Source organism: Alosa alosa, chromosome 20 (genome assembly GCF_017589495.1).
Source record: "Alosa alosa isolate M-15738 ecotype Scorff River chromosome 20, AALO_Geno_1.1, whole genome shotgun sequence".
Taxonomy (NCBI): domain Eukaryota; kingdom Metazoa; phylum Chordata; class Actinopteri; order Clupeiformes; family Clupeidae; genus Alosa; species Alosa alosa.
Genome location: NC_063208.1, coordinates 19,600,886 through 19,628,512, shown reverse-complemented (window position 1 = coordinate 19,628,512; position 27,627 = coordinate 19,600,886). Strand labels below are relative to the sequence as shown.

General features: G+C 48.4%; 1 protein-coding gene across 1 annotated transcript; it reads left to right on the top strand.

Moving 5' to 3' along the window:
* Window positions 1-863: 863 nt before the first annotated feature.
* Window positions 864-27,576, top strand: LOC125285103 (protein capicua homolog). The gene is given in 25 exon segments (XM_048229360.1): window positions 864-1,028; window positions 3,845-6,322; window positions 6,325-6,737; window positions 6,739-6,870; window positions 6,873-7,377; window positions 7,464-7,886; window positions 9,367-9,501; window positions 9,833-9,986; window positions 11,030-11,129; window positions 11,810-11,992; window positions 12,311-12,443; window positions 13,259-13,425; window positions 13,865-14,000; window positions 15,683-15,780; window positions 16,062-16,986; window positions 17,239-17,378; window positions 17,564-17,724; window positions 19,274-19,461; window positions 19,606-20,037; window positions 20,570-20,745; window positions 20,939-21,090; window positions 21,196-21,347; window positions 22,382-22,513; window positions 23,737-23,862; window positions 24,292-27,576. Coding segments are annotated over 24 exon segments (7,674 nt in total). The 5' UTR covers window positions 864-1,028; window positions 3,845-4,086; the 3' UTR covers window positions 24,567-27,576.
* Window positions 27,577-27,627: the final 51 nt, after the last annotated feature.

Sequence of the window (27,627 nt, the reverse complement as noted above, 5' to 3'; positions counted from 1 at the left end):
GTAATCCTGGGTTTAAACTCATTTATTCTCGACCCTTCCTTTTTGGTCCCGCTGATGGCAACAAGCATAATGAGCTCATCGCTGTGCCTGGTCATTGGTGTATAGGCCCCCTATCACTTGGCCAATCACGAGATGATTTGGTGACGTTAGCTTTACATTGGTCTCAGGTTGGCTGGGGAAGGCGGGCTTATAGTGCTCTGGGTGACGTCAGAAGTAGTGAGGAGTGCTCTTTGATTGGCTCTAAGATTGAAGGTAACCGGGCATGAGAAAGACTAGTGGAAGGAGGCAGAAAGCAATGCTAAATGGAATAGTGATGCCTAATTATAGCGTAGTAGGATTGGGAAGACCGGTCGTATAGTTCACTATTATGCTGTGATTGATTTGCCGTTTTCGAACTGTTATGAGCAGTGCAGCATGTTCAAATAAACAGGTGGAATTTGATTTACACAACAGGTGTCTATACATCACTAGTTGAGGAATGTCATGCATAGCTGCATCAAGTCTACAAATTGGCTATCATTTTAAAATGGCTCGTTGTGTATAGGCTACTACGCTATCGGTGCTGTCAATATGGAACGACTGAGCGTGTAGATTGGTTTGTAAGGTTATTTTTCTTGCCACTACCCGCCTACTAGTTGTTGCAAGACCTCCTCTGAAATCTAATTGGATTTCACAAACTCAGGTCCGTCCAGCTGTTTCTTGTTTTCCCGTTTCACTATTCGACTGTAAATGTTGTCAATCAACTGTACTTTGACATGAAACTCCACCTTCCAGCAGTACTATTGGCTACTGTATCCAATGGTCGACACCGATTGGCTGAAGTGAGTAGTTGTCAAGGCTTTAGGCTTCATTCACCATTTTGCGACTGTAGTGTAGGACAGAAGCTGTCGTACTTTTCCTCGTTTGGGAGGCTTTAGCGGAAGAAAAATATTTGCAAACCCAGATGCTGACAACTGTGAACAACCGGCAATTTAATTGTTTTAATTTTGGAGGAATATCTTTGTAGCGCAACTGATAAATATTTCTGGGTAAGTTGAACATAAGCTACAAATCTTTCTTCTGCAGCACTGCGGAGGTTTGCCTGTTTTGCTTTGTTGGGGTTTCGGTATTGGGTGTTACTTAAACAAATAAGAATAGCCTATATTATATTTCGTGGTCAAACTGGTTTCTATTTAAACCGAGTTAACTGGAGAGATAAGTGTTTTACCATCCTCAGAGAGAAGGGAGGGGGGTAGGGTGCACAGTCAGTCTAAAACTTTTTTTTCTAGAAAACGACACAACAGCTAATAGCTGAATTAGTCTGCAACAAATTATACGTTTCAATATAATTGTGCGTAAACTACACTTTCTAAATTAGTTTTGTACAACCTAGAAAGTATATTCCATGTTTCAGCGACGTTTTTTTTCTCTCTAAGACGACGCAAACGTTTCATTCTGCTTTGGGTGTTCTCCTCTAGTCGAGGGCCTGGTCTTTTCCTGTTGTCCTCAAAAATGATACATTGTAATGATATGGCCAACTGGATATTCTATTGATCAGTTACTGTAACGTAGTGGATTAGCAGTAGCCTACGATTACCGTTTGCTGCTGTCTCACGCAACGATTGCGTGTAAAGCTTCACAAATGTAATTTAATTTAAACGCCACAGCTTCCGTGTTTAGGTGTGCTTATATAAACCCCTCGATGACACAAGTGTTTTTACACGTATTCACTCGTGTGATCATATTTGGATGAATGGTGTAGCTTTGTGGACAATATGTTTAGCGGCCTTGTAGAGGCGAGAGGCCTGCGTCACTCCACTTCTGGGTTCTTTGTGTAGTAGGTGGTAGTAAGCGCAGAGTAGGGCACTACGACCAATAACAGCGCTTGACACACATACAGGCTGCTGCTCAGCAAAAACTTTCTCAGGCCCATATCCTATGATTTGTTGTCCGCTCCCTGTACTGTCCAACGTAGGCCTACACGCTTTTACAATAGGTTTGTTAGCCAATAGCAATATTAAGGCTATGTGCCGATGAGTCCATTTTGTTATAGTAGCCTGTTATGCATATGATTCTTTCTGAAGAGTTAGATAATGTACACAACGTTACTGCTGTTAATTACCGGTCACCTTTAGTACTTACCAACCTACAATATCGTAATACGCCTGAAATCGGTAAGTTTAATTGTAATGGCAAATTATTCTCGTGTAACAGATTCGATTTATGAATGAGGAAGATCGTTTTAAAGTATCACTTCATTGCTTTGCCATTGCCCTGGTTTTGCTCTCATACCATTTTTTTTACATATTTACTTTGGTTCATAAAGAGTGAACCTTATCCACCTTAATTTGTATATATTTTTCTGTGGTGTGTGAGTGCTATAGTAGGACCTTGACAGATGACATAATGGTGGAATTTTATTGGTTTGTTGGACACACGTTATTTACATAGTCCACAGGCTCTCAGAGAACACTGTGTTTGACTGAATAAGGTCTTTTGAATGCTGCAGCTGTGTTGTGGTTTGCTGCATGGCCTTTGCAATGTGCTGCCACACCATCAGCAACTACACTACAACCCTGTCTAGTACTGCCAACATCAAACATAGTTTCAATACCATGCATTCGCCTACACACACACACACACACCAAAATGGACTGACACTTGGTCTATATAGTGCACAGTTAAGACTTGCACTTTGGCTCTGACCTCCAAAATGGATTTTTTTCTCCACTTTCTGCAGGGTAGCACTCTGTAAGTGGGGTGTGAATCATTACCACAAGCTGCTCTGCTCATTACATTTCAGAAATATACAGAAAGTGGCTTACCAAAGTCACACATATAGAGCACATACGCATCATTTGACATCATGTCTTATTTAAAATAAAAGTCGAAGTAACCAGGTCACCTGTGATTAATGAGGTCTTCATTTCGGGGGTATGAGTATGAGGTCAATGCTGAGTGTTGAACCTAGATGTGTTGACTCAGGCCAGCCAGCCACTATGCTAACTAAGCCATGGTCACTGTTTTCTGTGGACAAACACCAAGAGGTGGACTCTCCAACTCCGTAGAAGTGTGTTGTTTAGACAAGTTTTTGCAGGGGTGTTGCATTTTTTAAAGAGATAAGGCTGAGCAAAAGGAGCGTCTATAAAAAGAGGCGAGTTGAGAGAGAGAGAGAGAGAGAGCGAGAGAGAGGGAGTGACAGAAAAATAGAGAAGGGCTGGTGATGTGTATAGTAGTGGGAAGTTAAGCATTGTAGGGTTGTAGGGGCGGATTGCTTCAGTAATAAAATGCGTAAAGGTCAGAGTGAGTGAGTGAGTGAGAGAGAGAAAGAAAGAGAGAGAGAGTGAGTGAAAGGGAGTATGAGAGAGAGAGAGAGAGAGAGAGAGAGAGAGAGAGAGAGAGAATTACCAGTGAACCAGGAATTCCCCCTCCTCGACAGTTCTAGCCAAGAAAGTAGTATGTGTTTTATACTTGTCTGGGCATGCAATTCTATTTGTGTGGCTATGTTTATTATTTAGCACAACACAAATCAACAATTAGACTACACTAGACACAATTGTGTCATCGCACGCACGCACGCACACACACACACACACACACACACACACACACACACACACACACACACACACAGCTAACCCACTCATTGCTATAGGTAATATAGGATTATGTAATAGATTAGCAATTAATTAAGTATACATGTAAAATCTATCAACTTATATAATGTAAAGGTACATTGTGAAAGGGCACATAAGAATAGCCTTAACTATGTACAATATTACATGTTTTTTTTAATATGTTTACACCATATTGAAACTACAATGCCACCTCATCAGTAATCACCTCACTCCACTCCTTACTTCAGGCCTTGGAACAGCAGGACTGAGCCGAGATAGAGAAAAAAAGGAAAAACAGAGGCCAAACAAGAAGAGAACGTACAAGAAGAGAGAGAGAGAGAGAGAGAGAGAGAGAGAGCGAAAGAGGAAGAAGAAAGAAGAAGGCGGGATGAGAAACGGAGAGGCAGGCACAGAGGGAAGATAGAAGAGGAAGCAGGGAGGTGCCCGAGCAGCCCAACAGCAGAAACGACGACAGCCGAAGGGACAGGCCATGAAGCCACTGAAGAAAGGGGGCAGACCCTCGCCCCCGTCCACCCGCGCCAAGGCGAGTAGGAGACGGGGTCAGCCCGACAGCAGTCCCGAGCAGGACCAGTCCAAAGCCTCCCCCCCCTCCCCGAAAAGACACACGACGCCCCCCTCGTCCCACTCGGAGTCGTCCCATGAGGAGGCCCCCCGGATCACGGTGACCCCGGACCGGGATGAGAGCCTCTCCCGTGAGGGCGATTCTACGAAGGCGGTAGTGACAGTGGCGGAGGAGCGCCCGAGCAGCTGCCGGTCATCGGACAGCAACAGCAGCGCGGCCAGCTCCAACAGCAGCCCCAACCCGTCGGCCAGCCGCAAGACGGCCACCTTCAAGGCACGTGTGCCCAAGAAAAAGTATACATCGGAGCACTGCTCCTCGTCCGCCGGCATCACCACGGCCGCCACCGGAAACCATGGCAACGCCAGCACGCCTCCGCTCAGTAGCAACGGTGACAGCAGCAGCGGCAGTGGTGCACACAATGGTACCGTTGCCACGGCCATCGCCACGGCAGCTCAGCCTCAGGTCAGCACTGCCAACGGCCAGCAGACACCATCCAGCACACAGACGCCCCCCAGCCAGCCGTCAGCCGGCAACGACCCCCACAACCACAGCCAGAGCGGGGCAGCCCCTGTCAGCGCCGGCCAGTACGGGGACAGAGACACGGGGGAGAGGCCTCCAGTGGCCAGCCCCCCACGCTGCTCCTCCACAGACACTGCCAGCGAGCACTCGGCCGACCTGGAAGTGACCGCCGCTGCGCGCATGCCGGCACCCTCAGAGCCCCAGCCCAGCACAGACGATCGCCCCCACCAGCAGCAGCAACAGCAGCACCCCCCAGCGCCACCCCCAGCACACTGTAACTCCAATCCCATGCAGGACAGCCTGGCCGGAGGTCTGGCCGAGGCCCTGGCCAAGGGGCTGAAGAACCAGCGCGTGCTGGCGCGGCAGGGCTCCGGGGTGTTCCGGGCGGGCGTGGTGCGGCACGTGAGCGGGGAGCAGGGCAGCGTGGAAGTCCAGCTTAACGGGGAGAAGGGCATCAGCTACTACCCCTTCCAGCCCAGCGGAGGCGCCGTGGACCTCGTGCTGGACTCCCCGCCCCCGGGAGCCGCGCAGGTGGCCATCGGGACCCACGTGTGCGTGCCTTTTGGTGGCGGCCACGAGGCCAGCGAAGGGGCCCAGCAGCTGTACCGCGAGGGCCTGGTGACGCAGGTGGACCCCCACCCAGCCGTGTCCTTCCCCTACCGCGTGCTTCTGAGGGACGAGCCTGGAGCCGCCGCCACCGCCGCCACTGCCGCCGGTCACGACAGAAGTCCACAGGAGGAGGGCGGGGGAGCCTCCCCGAGCCCCGTGCAGGCCGTGTGGGTGTCCCGCCAGAGCCTGCGCCTCCTGGTGCCCCCCTGGGACCTGGACCCGGGCAGCCGCGCCTGGGAGGACCGCGAGGACATGGAAGTGGATGCTTGACTCTCGCAGCCTTATCACTGGCCAGCTCTACACCAGGCTGCGCCCACCAGCGTCATCCGCCATCCCGGTCTCACTCCTCGGGTTCAGCTTCGGCCCCGACCATCCATGGTGACGGGGGGCTTGATGATGACGTCGGTGCTCAACATGGCAGGCGGCTGGGAGCGCGAGCGGGAGCAAGAGATGGAGAGAGAGAGGGAGCGGCAGAGGGAACGAGAGAGGGAGAGGGAAAGAGAGAGGGAGCGAGAGAGGGAGAGGGACAGAGAGCAGGAGAGACTCCAGCAGCAGCACCACCAGCAGCAACAGACCCCCGAGGAGGACATGGAGGTGACCATCTTCAACTCGACCCCGATGAGAGAGGCCACTATTGGGGCCGTGCCTGGAGGAAAGCCCCTCGGGGTCCCCCAGCACCGGCACATCCTCTCCAAGCCTCCCTACCTATCCGTGGTGCGTAACATTGGACCCCCCCTGGGCCCTCACCTGGCTCTGAACCCGCACGGACCCCAATCGTCAGTCCTGCTGGGCTTGGACGCAGGCACCCCGGTCATCTCCTCTGCACCTCAGCTGCCCCCGCTTCCGCCTTCCTCGCGGGGAGTCCTGGACAAGCCTCCCTCCGCCAACTCCCACGGATCCTCGGGGGGCTCTGGTTCGGGTGGCGGCTCGGGGTCAGGATCAGGCCCGCGGTCCCGGACTCCTCTGACGGCGGCTCAGCAGAAGTACAAGAAGGGCGACGTGGTGTGCACCCCGACCGCATACGCAAGAAGTTCAACGGCAAGCAGTGGCGCAGGTTGTGCTCGCGCGAGGGCTGCTCAAAAGAGTCACAGCGCAGGGGCTACTGCTCCCGCCACCTGTCCATGCGCACCAAGGAGATGGAGGCTGGAGGCGGCGGGGGGCCGGGCCTGGGCCGCGACCGGAGTGGAGCCAGCAGCACGGGCACGCTCACGCCCTCCGACCTGAGGCTGGGCAGCGGGCGCACCAGCAGCGAGTTCGACTGGGACGAGACGTCCAGAGACAGCAGCGAGGCCAGTAGCCGTGGGGGCGACTCTCGTCCGCGCCTCGTGCTCCCCCTTCCCCCCCGACCTCCTCAAGGACCTCACCCGCTGACCTGTCACGCCGACCGACGACAGTCGCCGGCGGCCAACATGCTGGTGTCTTCGGGAGCTTTCAGCACCAGGACGCCCTCGTTTCTCAGCCGCTTCCAACCAGTCGCCCTTCTCGCCGGCCCCATCCCCCTCGCCCTCACCCCTCTTCGGCTTCCGGCCCGCCAACTTTAGCCCCATCACGCCCCCTCCCCCTCACCCCAAGGCCAAGCCTTTCACCTGACACCAACTGTTGGCACGCTGGCGGGACGTGGAGGCCACCTGTCCGGCGTGGTGCCCACCTTCCAGACCAACCTCACCTTCACTGTGCCCATGAGCCCCAGCAAGCGCAAGCCCGACATCCAGCCCCCGACGCTCCCCCTGGCCCCCTCTGCCCCGCACGACTACGGCAAGCCGGAGGTCCAGCAGGCCCCTCTGGTGGTGGGCGACCCAACGCTCGGGCTTCAGGGCTTCAGGGTCCTGTCCCCCCAGAGCCAGCCCCCTCACCTCAGATCCTTCTCCGCCTCAGGTGAGTGCCGCCCCAGATCCTGCCCTGGCCTCACCCACGGGCCCATGCTGGTGTCCCCCACGCCGCCCTCCCCCTTACCCCAGGAGCCCAGCCCTCGCCGGGGCATGCCGCTCCGCGACTCCCCCGTCATCGTGCGCAACCCGGACGTCCCGCTGGCCAAGTTCAGCGAGGGCCCTCTGAGTGGCCGGAGAGGCAGCGGAGGGACCGTGGGAGGAGGCGGAGCCGGCATGGGTGGTGCTGGCGGTGGTGGCGGTGGGGCTGTCGGAGGAGGACGGAGGGAGGAAGTCGCCCGCGAGACAACGGTGGCCAGCCCCCGCACCTCACCGGCACGCTGCAGGCCCCCGTGCCCATCAACGGCGCCAGCGCCACCAACGGAGCCGTGCTCCTGCGCAACCCCACCTCCACCCTCGTGCTGGTCACCTCCACCCAGTCGCTGACCACCACCTCCAGCACCCGCTCGGTCCACGTGGGCTCGGTCGCTGTTTCCGGCGCTGGAGCCGGTCCAGCAGTGGCCAGCGGCGGCATGGGAGAGGGCAGGGAGAGAGAGAGGAACCCCGGGGGGCATGGAGACACCCATGGAGGGGTGCTGCCCCAGCCGGTGGCCTGCCACCCAACTCCCACTGCCCTGCTGCCCCTCATCGTGCCCGCAGAGTCCCCACAACCTGCCCCACGCAAGGACATCATCATGGGACGTCCCGGTACAGGTAAGCTGCAGCTTTATGAATTATGAATTATGAATTATGGATCTGCCAAAAGAAGGAGGCCTATGTGATAAAATATGACTTAAGCAACCCCGCACTGTCATGATGATTTCTTTTAACAAAAGTAGTCTTATGACACTTTTAGCAATATACACTACTTTATATATCATATGTTTTATGCAAAATATGTATGAGTCATTTTAAGGCTGGGAGGGTATTTCAAACTTATTTTGAAATTTCAAAAGAGTAGTATACATCGCACACTGGAGGGTATATTTTGCTGACTTTATTTGGCGTGAACAACGCGTTTATTTTGAAATGTATTATACTTCTGCTAACACTAGTAAGATTTATTCCTTGGCAAATATTGAGCTTTTTTCCTTGGCCTGAATTGAGACGTGTAGGCACATGTTCTGTGTCAGGAACTTTTCAGCTGGTTGACATAGAAACAGTTAAGACCTGTTTAAATATGTGACAAAAGCCCATATTTTGTCAGAACATTAGTAAAGGGAGGAGGTGCTTCTATAGTAAACTATTCTTACACATTTGAGTGTGTAGTGTAATGTTTGGCTAGACGTATGGTAGTTAGGTGTGCCAAATGAGCATATTATCTAATCACTCTGGTATGTTGAGACATTCTGTACTGCACACACGCACACACACACACACACACACACACACACACACACACACACAAACACAAACATGCAGTCGTTCCCACCCCTTCCCTCACACACACATGCAGTCACCCCCTTCCCCCCAACCACACACACATACACACAGAGGGGTGTGGTTTTAGGGTCAGTGTGTCTAAAGTGAGAACTGCAACTCAGTGGTTGGAACTTGCCCAGACATGTTGTGGGAGAGAGAGGGGTTATAGAAGAATTACTCACACACATTCACACACACAGAGACACACACAGACATACACAGACACACACACACACACACACACACACACACACACACACACACACACACACACACAGAGCCACTCCCAGAGACTACATGACTGGCCCCTTGGGGGCAACTGAAAAATATGCCCCCTCCCAGAAACAAATGCTGAAAGCTCATGCAAAACCTAACCCAAAGCCACTCCCAGATGTCAGATACTATACAACTTGGAGACATAGTAGAGTAGAGTAACAGTTTCATAATTGCTCTAAACACACACAGACATACAAACACACACACATACACACACACACACACACACACACACAGTCACACACACACACACACAAAGCCATCTGCTAAGCAACAGAAAAGAGACAAGGCAAAGTTGACCTTTGAAACTTGCGAGAACTCGAACTCATGACATAACATGTCCCACTCAAGAAGCTTGAGTGGAGTGTCTGACTGACTTGCCTTTGTCAAAGGGCTTTTTGCCTGTCACTCATCCCTGTCTCTCATTGTTCCCTTTCTCTCTCTCTCTCTCTCTCTCTCTCTCTCTCTCACACACACACACACACGCCTCCCTCAGTTTGGACCAATGTGGAACCACGCTCAGTCCCAGTCTTTCCTTGGCATTCATTGGTTCCCTTTCTGGAGCCCAGCCAATCAAATTCGTCTGGAGCCCAGCCCGCTGATGGCCAGCCACTGGTGAATCAGAGCAAAGGTAAGCTTGGGAGAGGGTGCAGGGTGGGACAGCTGTCTCACTTTGTGTTTACAATATCCAGATACAGCAAGTTTTGCAACCACACTAGTTGTGGGAAGAAAGCATAACCACAATTTGCCACATAATTAACTTTTAGAGTTTCTAGTTTCTTTTAGAGTTTTAGGTGCTTGTTTATGTTTACATTATACTGTAGTTTCACATATGATGTATTTATACTGTATATTCTAATATACAACTCATAGGGTGATATCTTTACTTACATATTTGGTTGCTAAGGGGAATATTATAGTTACTCTTCAGGGTCTTAAATCTCCCTTCGCTGACCCCACAGAGCCCCGATGTGGAGTAGCTCTTGTGAGTGATGGCCGCAGTGGCCAGTCAAGCACAGAGAGAGGCTCACCGTCGCGCCCTCCCCCTTCTGCTGAGGACCCTCCCCCGGAGCGCGAGGCAGGAGACAGCGAGACAGAGAGCGATGCAGATGACCTGTAAGTGCACACACAGTCACACACACACACACTAACTAACACACACACACACACACACACACACACACACACACACACACACACACACACACACACACACACACACACACACACACACACACACACACACACACACACACACACACACACACACACACACACAGTCACACACACACACACACACACACACACACAGGTCTGAGATTAGTAAAAAGGTTGAAAGTGTAACCTACTAAATATAGAACCCTCACATCCCATAAGAAGCTCAATAGGTAATACCAATACCTAGTGCTTCGACCTCAACAACCTTAAAAATATGTATTGGCACAGTACTTGTTCATCAATTCAGCCAAGTGTTCAAATAAAGCAGTATCATTCTACTGATCCAGGTCACCACATAAGGCTTGTTACTTTCATGTCCGGTATGTGTCAGCACTCAAAAAATCACGCCTCCCCTGCCGCCACACTTTTCAAAATGAGTCACTATCATGTCATGAACCAAAACAGACTCAGACTAGCTGCAGACAGACCTTAGTGACAAAATGGCTGTTGTTGTTGAGAGACACCACACAGGCTAATGCTAGTGGCTTCTGCTGCTCAGCAAGCCAGTGCAGGTTGAGGAAGGTCATTAGTTAATTTCCCAGGATGCACCTGGGCAGATAAAATGATGTGTGGTACACTATGTAAATGCAGACATAAATGGCACGTATATAAATGTAAATGACACGTAGATATCTGCTGGGTTTAGTTTGGGTCTCTTTGCCCTCTCCCCCTTATGCTTTCATTCGGACTTAACGAATATAGATGGGCTACATGGGCAAAATATGTTTTGTAGGGGAGTGTGGTTTCTGTATAGTGCATTGAGGCAGTGGACTAATTATCTCCCCATACTGGACATTGTTGTATATGGTCAAAATCAAATTCAAAGTTGTTTTATTAGCATGTTCTGTTTAGATGCAACATCAAAGCCCAAGCTAAGGAGTCAGTACACTGATCTGAGTTCAGATGAGTCGAGCATGTTCCCTTCCCTCCTATGCGTGCAGGTTTCTACCAGGTGTGTCCCAGGACCCAGCCCCTTCCACAGTCCCAGCCAAGAGGCGCACACAGTCCCTCAGTGCCCTCCCCAGGGATGGAGATAAGAAGGTGAGTGTGTTTGTCTCTTCCTGTCCTCTCTCTCCCCCCCGTCCCTCTCTTCTTTTTGCACTTCTTGTCACCTGAATCTAAAAAGCAGGTATTGTTGTTGTTGTTGTTATTATTATAGATGATACAAGACATTGTAATAACAGCAGAGACTACAGTGTTAAGCTAGGAAGAAGAGAGAAAGCAATATAAAAGTCAGAAGGAGTGCATGACATTGTAGTCTCTTACCACAGTCTCTCGTTTTGTCTTCACACCTTTGCTATTGCTTGTGGGCGGAGGTCAACACTGTAGAGAGAATCTGAAAAATCCCTGCAGTCTCTCTCAAACACACAAAAGGTGTTCCAGTTAAGAAGCTACTTCCCATAAAATGTAGCTCAGTGGATAGGATGTCTAACAGTTGATACAGGATGAGATCTGTTTTATGGGCTGATAGAAACAGTTAAAAGTCACTAGTAAGTGCTCCTGGCTTACTTGCTTCTCTCCTGGCCTTCAGACAACTTGGAATTTGACTCAACTTGTTTGCAAATGAGGCACATCATGACCTTATTTCTCTAACAAATCTCTCTCTCTCTCTCTCTCTCTCTCTCTCTCTCTTTCTCACACACACACACACACACACACACACACACACACACACACACACACACACACACACACACACACACACACACTGGCCTATACAGAGGGAAAAAGACCACATCCGACGGCCCATGAATGCCTTCATGATCTTCAGCAAGCGCCACCGGGCACTGGTGCACCAGAGGCACCCCAACCAGGACAACCGCACAGTCAGCAAGATCCTGGGAGAGTGGTGGTATGCGCTGGGGCCCAAGGAGAAGCAGAAGTACCACGACCTCGCTTTCCAGGTACACACACACTCTCTCTCTCTCATTTTTCACACACACGCACACACACATGCACACACACACACACACACACACACACACACACACACACATTGTGGAAACACATTTAATTTGTCTTTGACGCTTGCTTGTCTCACTCAAGGAACACAAGGCAGACAATCAACTAATTGTACTATCTTTTTGTTTTCTTTCTACTCTCCCCTTGTGTTCAATCTTTTCCTCTCAATAACCTTCTCTCTCACTCTCTCGCTCTCTCTCTCTCGCTCTCTCTCTCTCTCGCTCTCTCTCTCTCTCTCTCTCTCTCTCCCTCTCTCTCAGGTGAAGGAAGCCCACTTCAGAGCACACCCAGACTGGAAGTGGTGTAATAAAGACCGGCGGAAGTCTCTTTCTGAGGGCCGTGGGACCCCTGGGGCCAAAGACCCTCGGGAGCGCAGCGCCTCTGAGAGCACAGGTGAGTGGGCACACCTGTCTCTGTCACGGACACCTTCACTAGTACACAGAATGGGGCCTATTGTGACGCTGAGAACGGCTGGAGGAAACTGCCTAGTTGGCTCAGGCAGGTTGTCTTATGCTCCGGTGATACATTGAAATTTTCGCAGTAGCGTTGATGATGGGTTTAGCCATGACAGTGTATTCTTCTCTGACTGGGAGCATTTGCATGCACAGTCTAATTGATCTTTTTGGCAAAAAATATTATGTTCCCTTTATTGGAAGAGAAGGCCATTATGCCTGCATGTATTTGTATTAGCAAAGAAACAGGAACAACCTGTTTTGACTTCATCTGTCCTTGATGTCTTTGAGCAGGTATCCTGGCAGGCTTTTTAAAAAGAACTAAATGTTTGTGTTAAAACTTTAAAACCCCTTGAAAGACTTGAAGGTTTATGAAGAGGTAGTCTAATTTATCCACCTTGAATGAAATGCTCTGTCAGCAGCGCATTTCCACTTAGCGCCTTTCCCCACACCTTTGCCTGGCTCTCTGCACCATCTGCTGCTGTTTCAGCTAGCTGTTTTCACAGTCAAAATAAGGTCCAGTCTGTCAGAACACAATAATGACTTTGACAAAGTCTGTGGATTCTCAAAAGCATGTTTCCTTGGGTGTACAGTACACATCGACATGCATGTGATTGTGTATATGACAAAAGTTGGTTTACTGCGAGTATGTATTGATACACTGAGAGTGCAGTGTGTGTGTTTCCCTTGTGTTTGAGTGTGTGTCTGTGTATGTCCTTGCATGTTCACAAGCTTCCCTGTCCTCACCATTTTCAGAGGCCCAGGCTCAAGGAGGGGATCAGAAGGGACCAGTGTCCAGCTGGCCCCCTGGATCGGAGCGGCGCTTGGGGCCTCTGGGAGGACAGCACCCTCGGCCCCGCGCTTTCTCCCAGAGTGCCGTGCACAGCCTGGAGAGGAGGGAGCAAGAGAGAGACCTAGAGAAGGTGCGATATGATCCTCCCATTTATCCTGTACGGTTGTCTAATTGCCTAGTCCTTCCAGTCCTGGACACTTTTCTATTCTGTCCCTGTTTTTCATTCACTTTCCTCTCTCTTTTCCTGTCATCCACTCATTTCCTCATCCCTGCTATCGGTCCTCTTGGCTTGCTCTGCTATTATTAACTTTTCTTCTCTCTCTCCTGCCTCCTCCATCTTTCTATCCATCACCCTCTCCCTCTCTATCTCTCTCTCTCATTCCCTCTCTCTCTCCCTCCATGCCTTTTGCACCATCTCTCTCTTTCTTCCCCATCACCAACACCTTGTCTGTGCCTATCCATCATCTCCCTTACAATGGTTATTTCTGTCCCATACCATTGAATCTTCCTCTCTCTTCTTCCTCTCCTTCTCTCTTCTCCCTCTCTCCCTCTCTCTCTTTCTCTCTCAGATGTGTCAGGAAGGAGGAAGCGGGTTTCGCCCGCGGCCGTCCGCCTCGTCTGGACTGCAGCGGGGGGCCAGTGAGGACGTGACCAGCGACGAGGAGCGCATGGTCATCTGTGAGGAGGGTGACGATGACGTCATAGGTGAGTCTGACCAAAAGTGACGATGTCACAGCAGACACAAGCAAACAGATTTGTCTCAGTCACATGCAAATAGCTATATGTAAATTACTCTTATGAGCTCTTACTGCTACTTAATTGGCCCATAGAACTTGTATTTATTCAGTGTTAAATATTGAGCTGACAGACGTTCATGACAGCCAGTTGTGCCCTTTGGTAGCTGGTTGCTCACCGATTTGTTTCATAGCATGTGAAATGTGCCCAATAGCATACTTGCTAGATACTTCTCAGTGTGTGTTATGTTCTCATATTTTATTTCAGTTCTGTTAAGTATGTATATGCAGTGCTTCAGCCCACTGTAACCAGTATCTTAGCAACTAAGAAAACAAATCTCTTTCAGCCCTCTTTCTGTATTCACTTTTGAGTTTGGAGGTCATAGGGGCACATGACATGAATTACATGCTTTATATAAAATATAGTCTAACGATTTGTGTGAATTGTGCTCATATGATAAGAAGAACCGAGGTGTAGGAGCATGGAAACCCATAGGGGATAGCAGTGAACATGATTCCTTGTTGTTCTATTGAACCTATATAGTATGTCCTTCTCTATGTCCTTGCCTTTCAGAAACATTTTAGACTACATGAAAAGTTAATTGGTTTGCATGCTTGAGATCAGGGCGGTTGGATAAACAGAGTGGTAGACGGCTTTCATAGTTTGTAAAAGGGTCCTTTATGTAGTGCTTGGGTACATGCAAAGCGAGACTTGTGGTTACCCATGGAGCCACCTGTGTGTGGGTGTGCTATTTACATTGCTCACATACTATGTATGGTATTTTACATTAAAGGAAATCATATCTGAGCTGCAGCGTTTTTGGTTACAGCTTTCTTATCAAATGTCAAATAGTCCCTGTCTCGTACACTAGTTCAGCTTTACTCTATGACGTCATATTGACCTTGTCTAGGGCTCTTGTCCACTTGTATTCCACGTCATATTGACCTTGTCTCTCTTACTGTGCTGTGTCTGTATTCAGTATGGTCTGTGTCCACTGAAAAGCCCAGTGGTGCCAGGCTTGCCAGTGTTATCGCACCCTTGTACTTGAGTGTCAGTGAATACAAAAAATGCAGTGTCCACAGAACATGATCTCGTTCGACAAGATTCGTCATTTTTTCCATTTTCTCTCTCTCTCTCTCTCTTTCCATTAGTATTTCGGTTAAAGATGCCAAAGGTTGTTTAAAGTGTTGCCACAACAGACCCTGGGCACCATTTGTAGGGCAGATTGATTTTAACTCAATCCTGTGTCTTCTCTCTCTCTCTCTCTCTCTCTCTCTCTCTCTCTCTCTCTCTCTCTCTCTCTCTCTCTCTCTCTCTCTCTCTCTCTCTCTCCCCCTTCTGCCCCGGCCGGATATGATGAACTATCGATTCATCCTCGCGTCTGGCCGGAGCCTGTGAAAAGAAAAGGAGAGCTCTCCAAGCACAGGCCAATAATAACCACTCTGTCATTCCCACTTTTCATTCGCACGGCGCGGGGGTCAGTGAAGTATCCTGGTGCACGTCTGACCAGCCATATCTCTGCACCCGGCCATCTGTGTTCCGGATTGGCTCATACGCGCTCTCTGTGTCCTCTTATTGGCCGGTGCGTGCTCTTGGGGCTCATCTGATTGGCTGACGTTCTTGGCCTGTGTCTTTTTTGTCCCTGATTGCAGATGACTCCTTCCCCGAGGGCTCTATAGACCTGAAGTGCAAGGAGAGGGTGACAGACAGTGATGAGGAGAACGCGTCTGCAGATGAGGCCGATGGCAAGGTGGCTCTCTCACACACACACACACACACACACACACACACACACACACACACACACACACACACACACACACACACACACTCACACACACACACCACCCACACATGCACAAACACAGTGAGATGTGAAATCTGTGAGATGCAACAGCTGCATGATCTGAACAAGCTGATGGATCAATACCTGTCACTGATGACCACCGCCATGTCTCTCAACCCATGAAAGGAATCATTGCTGACCCATCTCTCTTTCTCTCTCTCTCTCTCTCCCTTCTTTTTTCACAGCGAGCTTTCCAGCCGGTTGTCCGTCCGTCGCGTTCCTACTCCCCTGGCAGTGACCCATCCAAGGGTGCGGGCAGCCGAGGCCGAGGCAACGGCCATAGCCAAGAGAGGATGATCAACATGGCGGGAGGACTGGACGTCAGCGGTCGACCCAAGGAGGTGAAAGAAGAGGAGGGTGGAGAAGGACTAGGTGGAGGAGGAGGGGTGTCCCAGCCTTCTGCTCACTCCCTCTCGTCCTCCGGCCCGACTCACCACCCCGGGAACGGCGTGACCCAGGTGCTGGGGCCGGTGCGGATGGCGTCCACCGTGGTGACCAGCGTGGTGCGTCCTGTGGCCAGCACCCCGGTGCCCATCGCCAGCAAGCCGTGCAACGACGGCGGCCTGCCCGGCGACATGAAGACCAAGTTGCTGATCGCCGCCGGAGGAGGAGGAGGAGGAGGAGGAGGAGCAGGAGGCGGCGGAGGAGGTGTCACCATAGCCACTGGGGGTGGGTACTTCCCCTCATCCTCTCCCATACCGCAGGGTGGCGGTGGCGGTGTGGTCACCAGCTTGTTGCTGGGAGGGGCCTTCCCCAGCCAGCCCACTGTCCAGCTCCTCACCCAACCCCAGACCCTCCCCTGCCCGCCCGTCGGTAGCCCCCCTACCCACGGCAACGGCGGCACCCTCCCCCTTTTCCTCCCCGCCTCCTCGATCACCCCCCCCGGCGGCAGGGTGGGCAAGCCGGTCACTCAGGTGCAGTACATCCTGCCCACCCTGCCCACCAACCCCAAGAGCCCCTCCCCGCAGCAGCACGGCAGCGTCCTCACGTTGCCCACAGCCCCGCCCACCCACATGTCCTTGGCCAATGGTGTGCATTCGGGGGCAGGACCAGGGATAAGATATGCCTCAGTTCCTGCAATGGGCGGGCTCAGCCCAGGAGGAGGAGGAGGTGAGATGGAAGATGTGATTGGCTTAATATGGACAAACAATGGAACGGGAAAAAAAAGATTCCAATGAAATTTAGCACATCATATTTAGCTGTCTTCATATGAATTTAAGCATGACAGGCATGCCATTGGTCAACCTTAACCCTCAAATGATAAACCAACACACTAACTTTACAGTCAGTCACACATACATGGCTCATAGTGCCATTGTCATCTCCCTCTCTCAATCTCTCTTCTTGTTTTTTTTTATCCAGTTCAAGCACAGTCCCCAGTATTGCAAAGCAAGATGCTGGTTCCCATGGCGACAGTGAGAACGGGCTCCACGCCTCCGCAGCCCATCTCTCTGGTCGCCCCACAACTTCCTGTTCAAAATGGTGCTCAACCAGGAAGTAAGGTGCGTGAGAAGCTCTCCAGTCGCACAGAACGCTTTCATGAAGCGCACCTCCATTTTTTCCTTTTCTAGATTTAGCCCCTTGTCGAAGCAGAGAGACAATTTAAGTGAAATGTCCCTTGGTGGGTGTGGGCTTATGTGTGAAGTCTTGGCCACAAATTGTGACTCATGAGTCTCTTCCTGTTCAGATCATTCAGATTGCTCCCATGCCTGTGGTCCAGACCAACGTTCACCACTCAGCAGCAGTGCACCCTGGGAATTCCTTCCCTGTCTCCATGGGAACAGCGACTGTTATGGCTACGGGCTCCGCTCCCCCACAGACTGTTCTGCTTACTCCTCCTCCCACAAGGTTTGTTTATGTGTGTGTGTGTGTGTGTGTGTGTACGTGTGTGTGACTGTGTGTTGGAGAGTATGTGTATGTGTGTATGTGTTTTCTAATCTCTACATCAGGGTTTTCGAACCTTTTTTGTGCCACGACAGACAGACACTGAAAATAGCCCAACGCCACACCAGCATATCAAAAATTTTACAAAAATTTAACTTTCCAGAGCCTAGAGCTTCTAATTATATCTGAGTCTCCAATGAATGTAGGTCCCTTTTATATCCTGTATGCAAGACCCTTTAAGTGAAATGAATGGCGCAAAATTATATGTAGTTTTTGTAAGTATAACACAATAGAGCAATGGGTTAAGATGCTTACAGTTGTCCTATAGATTTTTTGTGCCTAAAAACAAAATAATTATTTTTGTTTAGGTTTGAAAAGTTAAAAAGTTAAAAAGCTAAAAAGGAACGCACAGATCATCCACTGTTTCAAGGGGAGTGACATCAGGGACAGATTAACATTGCTCAACATGGAGTTGTGTTTGAGTTGGAATTGTTTTGTCTGAAAATCAACAGTTGGCCTTAGAAGAGTATTTCATTACATTGCATGAATAGTGCAACTATCAACTATGCAACTATGTTGTATTCTCAAGGCGAGCAGTGTTATTATAAATTCTTTGACAAAACTTTGTTAGACCAATGAGGTGAAATTAGATAATTTTCACACCTAACAATCTCTCACGACACAGTCAACACAAACAAGGCTCTACATAAATATAAACAACTATGTGTTTGAGTGTGTGTATGTGTGTGTGCTACTCTGTGTGTTTGTATGTTTGTATGTGTGTATGTGTGTGTGTGCTACTCTGTGTGTTTGTATGTTTCTAATCTGCACATAAATCTGTATGACTTACTGTGCTCAAGCAAGTCCTTGTTGGTCTGTTCCCCAAACTGAATTTTCAGTAAAGATTTGGCCCTCAGTAGAGGGGACAGCCGAACAGGCTGCCCTGTTAAAGCTCCTGTCATCTCCAGTCCTGTCACCAGTCAGTCAAGGAGCATTTTTATCAATGAGGGAGAAGCCTTGTCAGTAGCCTCACTCATGGAGTTACAGTCACAAAGCAGAGCCATTTGTCATGGCTTCTCTCCTGGGTAATAACAAATGGCCTCCCTACTAGAGGATTTGTGTTGGAGTCGAACAACTTCAGGGACTTGAAAGTCATGATTGAAGTCAAACAACATTAAGGAGGATAGTCAAGTGAATTTAAGGAGAAGTCTTAACAAAATACTTGAATAGTACAACTTATCATAATATATGCAGACCTGGTGCCATGTCTTCCTTCAAACTGCAGAGACTAGTCTCATATCTTTATCTTATCATCAGATCAGCTATCACATTATTGCACTGACAAATTTTAGAGTGATAGCACCCTACATTGTATTAATTTTAAACGACAAAACAACAATGAAACAATAACACAAAAAATGTAATTCTGCTTGGAGTGGTTCTTAAATTGGTCCAGAGACTGAGGAAAAACAGCACCTGAATGTTGTGTGTATTCGTTTTTTTGCCTTTTCAGGATCACTTATGTGCAGTCCACCACAGGCGTGGTTGCCCCAATGCCACTGGTCTCTACAGCGACGGTCTCCACTCCGCAGCAGCTCCCGCCTCCCTCAGGTCCAGCGTTCCTGCCATCGTCCCTGGCAACCCTGGGGTTCACTGCCATAGCCCCCGCTGGCCAAGCCCTGGTCCAGCCAATCGCAGCAGGTGAGAAGAAGCCAATGACCAAACATAAATGTGAACTTAAGAGTAAACTGATAGCAAGCCAGGTCTCTATTAGAGACGGATGGCACACTTTAATAGATTTGTATTTATCAGTCTTCTCTTTCTCCTCCTTTTTCTTTCCATCAGGACAACCACCCCTCTTGGCCCCGGCTCCTCCCCCCAACTGTCCGTCACAGCCTGCCGTGGCCAATGGAGCGCCACGTCAAGTGCTCACGGCCATCTACCCCGCACCCAGCGTCACCCTAGCGACAGGGATGGTTTCTGTGGCAACAGTACCCCCGAACATGACCCTCGCCCCTTCCTCCTCCAGTCCAGACTCCCCCTCCTCCGGATTGCAGACGGGGATAGCCGCACCTGCACCGGTGTCCCAGCTGTCGGACCCCATGAAGGCGCAGCCTCACACCGGCGGACAGGTGGGCTCATCGCCCGTTGCCATGGAGATAGAGAGGCAGAGCGTCCTGGAGAAGCACGCAGACGGAGAAGCACAGGTGGAAACCCCAGGACACACCACCACAACAGCACAAACAGGCAGCACAGCCCTGCATCCCACCACCACAGGTAAACACCAGCTCTTCATATTACAATGCCATTACAGTGCTCAGGTATTGCTTTATTTTGAGGTTCAATAATCTCACATTTGTTATGAGCACTGTAAACAGAGTTAGCAGCAGTCATTATTGGAAAAAGAAACTTTAATATAAAGGAGTGTCATTCTCCTCTAATGGCTTAAGGCAGACACCACATCTTTAGAGGTATAGCCAATGCATGTTCATTCTGTGGTATTGTGCACAGGCCTAGTGCATGAGAAGTTTGTGTAGATGTGCTTCTTCCTGAGGAGCATAATTATGTCATAGTCAATAGATAAAGCTAATAGCTGCGTTACTTAACAGTGGGTCTCATCTAAAAGTACTGCCTTGGCTATCATGTCATGATATGAGGGTTTCTGGTTTGTATTATATTTCTTGCTTATCAAAGATGTAGTTGTGTCATTCGCTGACTCTTTTTTCTGAATGATGAGGACCATGCTCCTTCAAAATGGCTCCTGCTGCTTCTTAGAGAATGCCACGTCACGTTGATGATGTTCCTGCAGGTCGCCATGGCAGCATGGCTCAGGATGCAGCCAATCAGAGCGAGACAGAAAGAGAGCGGAAGATGGAGGAAGGCGGAGTCTCATGGCGAGACCAAGTGGCTGAAGGACAGGGGTCCGAGAGGGCCCCCAAGGGCCACAGCAATGATGAGAGTGGGAGGGAGGACCATGGCAAAGAGGTGAGGAGGATGGACACAGATTTGAGTTCAGCGAATAGAACTCTCTTCCTCCCTCTCTTTGCTATCTAAATCCATCTATGCCAATAGTGTCATGTGAAAGTGAATGTGTTCGTTTTAAACCGACTTTTATGTTTTTCCTCTTCTCTCTGTCTGTCTCCTCTCATCCTCTCTCTGCTGCTCTCCCTCCATGTAGGTGAGACGTAAGGAGTCCAACTCCCCTGCGCCTCCTCCATCAGGACTGGAGCCCCCACCTCCACCTCCTCAGAATGACAGGGACAACTCCACTGTCAAGAAGGCCAAGTCCCGCCCTCCGCCACTCAAGAGGACCTTTGAGCCTGTCGACAAGTGAGTGACCACCAATGACCACCAATGACAACCAATGACTCCTTAGAGAAGCACTCTGGAGGATCTCTGTGATTGCCTTTGATGTCGGGGTCTCTTCTTTGATAGGGTGATGTCGGGGTCGTACTTCGAGGAGCGTCTGGCCGAGCTGCCGGAGTTTCGGCCCGAGGAGGTGCTGCCTTCCCCCACGCTGCAGAGTCTGGCTACCTCACCTCGAGCCATCCTGGGGAGCTACCGCAAGAAGAGGAGGAACTCCACTGGTAAGACGAAGGGAGGGAAGGATAGAGGGAATACATAGAGAGCTAAGAAAGAGGAGGAGGGTTGGGGGAGAGAAGGGGGTCCCATACGGTGCCCCCACCATGGGTATATGTGGCCACTATTGGTCAAGAAGAGAATTAATTGTCAGTGTAGCACATTATAATACAGACTAAAACTGTCGATGCTACTCTGAGACTTGTAGAAAAGGGATAGTTTGCTGTAGAACTAGCAGTATTATGTCTTTTTTATTGATCTATTTTCTAGTATGTGTGTGTGTTGGGGTGGGGGCCGGGGGCAGTTGTTATGTTGGAGAAGCTGTTAAATTATCATCCCTACTGCCCACGAAGAATGCATAATTGCTGGAAATATGAACATGAGGTCTTCAAGTTTTTAGTGGTAGAGAATGATTTTATCATCGTTATTATCACTTCCAGTCATGGAACGTCTTCCTCATCCCTTCCACCCCTGTTAATGTGCTAATTTTCTTTCATCAACTGTCCAAAATGGAGTGTTACTTAGCCAGACACAGCTTTTGATTTTCTGGGGATGCCTTGGGGGTTTCCATAACATACTTGGCATTGGCTGTGTTTGGCAAGAACATCTGCTTGTGGCCGAATTTCAAAGCTCTTCCCTTCCAGCTTCAAGAGGCTTTGTGTTGTTTGCTGTGATTTAGAAGTCTGCAGTTGTTAGATGATTTTGAGCTGCTGCATTTTCTGTTCAGCTCCGAGGACTTGAGTGAAGGAATTTTGCATTCCACATTCATTTTGTTTTCCATAGACACGTAGTCTAACGACTTTCCTTACTGTTTGTATGAGTCATCGAACCTGTTTTAGCTTCTCTGTAGAGGAAGTCAAAAAGAATGTCTACTTATCCTTTTTTCGTCTGGTTTTTCATCCGACTCTTTTTCTCTTCTCTTCTCCATTTCTTATTCCACTCTTCTTTCCTCTCGTCTTCTCCCTCCTTAACTCCCTCCTTCGTTCCCTCCTTTCTGTCATGTCCTCTCTTCCTCCTCCTCTCTGTCTCCCTCTCCTTTCAGATCTGGACTCTGCTGATGACCCCAGCTCTCCCAGGAGGAAGAGTCGCCGGCTGTCCAGCTGCAGCTCCGAGCCCAACACGCCCAAGAGCGCCGCCAAGTGTGAGGGGGACATCTTCACCTTCGATAGAGCAGGTAAACACGCACATGTAACACAATTCACAATATACTACGTAGTGTACTGTAGTGGTACCATAGTGATGGTGTTGACAACAGATGGATAGATACAGTTAAGAACAAAATTATTCATACCCCTGGCAAATATTGATTTAATGTTTCATTTTCTCTTGACCAATATGTTTGTTCTGGCTGAAAATGACACTGCCACATGGCAAAAGGTTGTAAGATAATGTGGGAGAAACATGGAATCAAAAAAAGAAGTGTTTTCATTTTTGCTTAATGCTTTTTTAAAAATGTTATGAAAAATTGCATGTCGAAAATTATTCATACCCTTTTTAAATAATCAGTGGAAACATCTTTATTTGCATTCGCAGCTCTCAAAATGGTTCTTATAATATCTACCAAGCCTCTCCATGTCTCCACAATGATTCTAAACTGCACCTTTTTAACAGCAATCCGGGTTTTGAGGCAGGAACAATTATTTGCCATCACTCTGGCCTTGTGCTCACTTTTTTTGACAGACTGAGATCTGGACTCTGGCTGGGCCACTCTAAAATGTTGATTTTGTTCTCTGTTAACCATTTCTTGCCTTGTTTGACTGTATGTTTTGGATCATTGTGTGGTTTAATGGTCCAATGCCGCCTATTGGGACAGGTCTCCCAGCAGACTGCCTGATCTTGGTAAGTATTATAAGAACCATTTTGAGAGCTGTGATGGCAAATAAAGATGTTTCCACTGCTATTTAAAAAGGGTATGAATAATTTTCATAAAAATATTTTAAAAAGATGAAAACGCTTCTTATTCTGATTCCATGTTTCTACCACATTGTCTTACAACCTGTTGGCGTGTGGCAGTGTCATTTTTAGTCAGAACAAACAACATTAAGAGAAAATCAACATTACATCAATATTCGCCATGGTCGACACAACATGGGAACATGAGAAGAACGAAATAAGAACTATAATAATAAGGTCTTTGTGCAGACTAACTACCATAGTGAATATAAATAAATAAATATAAGTATGTACTAAAAATGAGTACAATGAGACCTGTCCTACATAAGACCTATCCTACATAAAAAACACACGTCATAGCATTTCAAATAGCAGCAAGAGATGACGGCTTGAGATGACTCAAAGCCATAGCAGTGTGGAAGAGTTAATCAGTCTGACAGCGTCCGGGTAGAAGCTGTTCTTTAGCCTGGTGGCCCTTGGTGATAACTGTTTGTATTTCCTCAGGAGAATCGGAGGACATGTTGGTGGAGCCGGGGGAGCGCGCTCCATACTCCTCCCTGCGCCGCACTCTAGACCAGCGGCGGGCTCTCGTCATGACACTCTTCCACGACTACGGCTTTTTCCCCTCAGGTAGCCTATCATGTCTGTCACTGTCACTGGCTACAGTATAGTGCTTTGTTCTGTGTGTCTGTGTGCTCTTGACAGTGGGCAAAACACTGTTTAGTTGAAAAATATAATATTTTAAGTATAATAGGTTAATTAAGCAGTGGAATAATTATCATAGTAATTCAACATAATTATCATCAAAATGGTGTTATTATTTGATTTATTTAATTTATTTTATTATCTTAAAATGGCTGCTATGTTATATAGTTATAGTTAAACAAATAAGCTTAAATTAATCAATAAATCATATTTATAACCATTTAACCGATTTAAACATTAAGAGTCTGCAACTATTGCTAATTTCAAGCAAACAAACAATACAAGTTAAAAGTGAAGAGAAGTGAGTAGTCATAGACGATCAAGTAACCCCCCCCCTCTCCTCTCCTCTCCCAGCCCAGGCCACGGCTGCCTTTCAGGCCAGCCATTCGGACATCTTCCCCACCAAGGTGTGCCTGCAGCTGAAGATCCGCGAGGTGCGACAGAAGATCATGCAGACGGCCACGCCTGGGGCCTCCGAGGGCCCGGGGCCGACCGGAGCCGACTCCGCCTCCACCCCAGGCCCGTCCAGTGCACCACTGCGAGAGGAAAGTGGGGCGGAGTCTGACGAAAGGGGGAGTGGTCACGAGGAAACCAACAACACAGGCGAATCACAGGATTCCACCAGATGAAGAAGAACGACTTACAACAACAACTAGCAATTAATAGCGAAGATGGAGGAGATGAGAGACACACGAAGGGAGGAATATTACCTACACTTTCCCACATATTTACATACAACAACACTTTTTTGTGGCAAATTTTAGTTTCTTTCGTTTGTGGGACACAGAAAATATGTGGCACACTCTCTCTTATAACACATTCACATCCACAGCCACACACAGTCACACACATGCATGCACCCACTCAAATACACCCAATACACACCCGAACATGCACACACACACACACACACACACACAGCATGCACACACACACACACACACACACACACACACACACACACACACACACACACACACACACACACATACAAGCAAACAGACTATACAGTCTATAGAAATAGACTCACTCAGCAAACATTACCCACCGAAACTCACAAACATTTATGCAAGGACACAACGCAAAACACAAAAGAAAGAATAAAATCTATATCTATAATGTCGCCGTCGGTCAAACGGACACTCACACACAACAGGCACAAAATGAACTTTTTGTAAAGAGCATGACCAGGCACACACTTACTTTGTACAGTGAGGAGAGGGATGGAGCATCCGAGCACCATGTAGACCGATGGCCACACACATACACATGGAAAAACCACCATCAACTTGCCACTTCTATCTCCCCAGTCCCCCAACCTCTTCTCCACACATCCAGCATTGGTGGCTAAGCGTCCAGCCACCTGACCTCAGTTCCAGTGCCCTACAATGCTGCGCCCGTGCCAGCCCCTCGACTGACCTCTGCTCATCTTAACCAAGCCATCGGCTCTTGCTCTCCTCATTGGCCTGATTGTTATACTGAATGGATAAGAATGTCTCTTCCTTGTTTTTATTCCTTGCTTTTTGGGGGTTTTTGTACTGTTGAAGTGGACAGAAACTGGGCCCACGGTGGCTGGTTCTGTTGGATCTAGTCACCCAGACCCAGGCAGGCGTGTAGCAGCGGTGCTGGTTCAAGTGGGAACCAGAACACTTTGGTTCCCCCATGTTCCGTGGTTCCGGTTCCGTGTTCTGATGAGAGAAAGGGAAGCAGCAGCGGCTCGTCTAGCAACAGCGGCAGGAAGGGATGCAGTAGATCATGGCTGGCGTGTGCGTTTGCTTCTTCCCGTGGTGTTCAGAAATAGCTGTTCTGTTAACTAGTTTTATTTTTTTTTCTTCTATCCCTTAATTTCATGTTTTCTTTCAATTCGAACTGAACCAAACGAAAGTTTGGTTAATCAAGACTTACTGACTTGCAACTGACCAAGCGGCCGGGTAAAGGCGGAGGAAGAGAAGACAAGGCTGTGGTGACTGCCAAAAAGCATACACACATACATACACATATACTAAGAGCGAGTGATAGAATGGCACTCACAACATGACAGAAGAGGAACGTATGTATATCTTCAAAAAAGAGAGAAGAATAGACAAAAAACAATGACTAACTCACCAAGCTTTCCCCCAACCCCTCTTAATCTGTCTGTAGTATGTGCTTTGTTGTCAGCACTTGTGTCGTTCTGGTGAACCCGGTTAACCTGTGACAACAGTCCGCGTTTTTCCTGGATGGCTGTGGTAGGCCTATCTCTTTATAGCACGGACTAACTTAAGTACATACAAACACACCAACCATTTTTTGTCTAAGCAGACTTGTGCTCTACTCCTCGCTCCGAAACAAAAAACCTCCTTTTCGAGCCTTCATGTTAGGCTTTCCTTCCCACCCCTGCCTCTCTGACCTTGTAGTGTACGCTATGGATGGGGGTGCTAGTTTCTTTTAAATAAAAATGTTTCAGTCAGGTGTTTGCACAATAAGTGGCCCTGTGGCCACGTTTGAAATCAGGAAAGTATTGTTTTTGATAGATATTTAAATTTAACCACATCTTAGTTCCGTTCCCCCCCTTGCCCCTACCCTATACCACCCCACCCACCCATGCTTGCCTTTCTTTTTCCTCACTGAAGCTCCTTTTTCCTTGCTCTTATGTTTGTTTTTAATTCCCCCTTTCTGCCCCCAATTCTCACCCCAAAAGCCTGGCTTCAGGGTCAGGTGAAGTTTTGTAGCTCAGGATGGATTACATTAGGATAACCCCAGGGAATTCTGACTCTAGAACAGTGCTACAGGGCGTATTCTCAGGATCTAACCCTTTCACCTCCCACCCCCACCCCACACTCCCTTTCTCTGCCACTTTATCTCAATGGTGCAATAGGACAGTAGAAGTGGATATGGTTGATACGATTGACAGGATTGTGCCATAGATATTCACTGTACAGTCTGAAGAGCTGTCGTAAAAAAGAAAATGTATAAAAAAGACAGAAAAAATGATGTATAACATCTATGATTTGAGTTCTGAGAAAGTAAGTAATCCAACAGAACAAACTAAAAAATCCAAACTATTAATATAGCACTTTCTTTTTCGTCTTGTTCAGCTGAGGGATCATACCTGTCTCTCAGTATTCACTTGAATGTGTGAAAAAATATATATATATATATTTCTATATGTGCATAATATAGAGGTGCGTGTGTGTGTGTGTGTAAACGTTTCTACAAGAATTCAAGCAAACTTGATTTTCCCTCACTCAAAAGCTGTCACTTCTTACTTGCCTAATTCAGTGGCACAACTCTTAGGACTGTTACTGTATGTGTGTGTAAAACTGACAGGTATGTGAGAGAGCGTAAGCAAGAGAGAGAGAGAGAGAGAAAGAGATGATGAGAGAGAGAGAGAATGAGAGTCATACAGACCCTATGATTAGACAGAAATTTAAAGAATCTTGGCACTTACTATGTCTGCAAACATGCGCTTGCACACACACACATGCATACTGACACCTATGTGTGTACACCTTACGATTGTGTATCCAATAAAATGGTCCTTACTTTGGAGAAGGAATTTTAGAGTGAGAAAGAGTGTTAGCCCGTAAACAGGCATGTTGACCATGTGCAATATTTCTAAACAAAATGAATATTGAAAATATTAAAGACCTAACCCAACCAAATCTTTCTGTGCCGTTCGTTCAATGTCCGTTCAATGTATGTTCAATG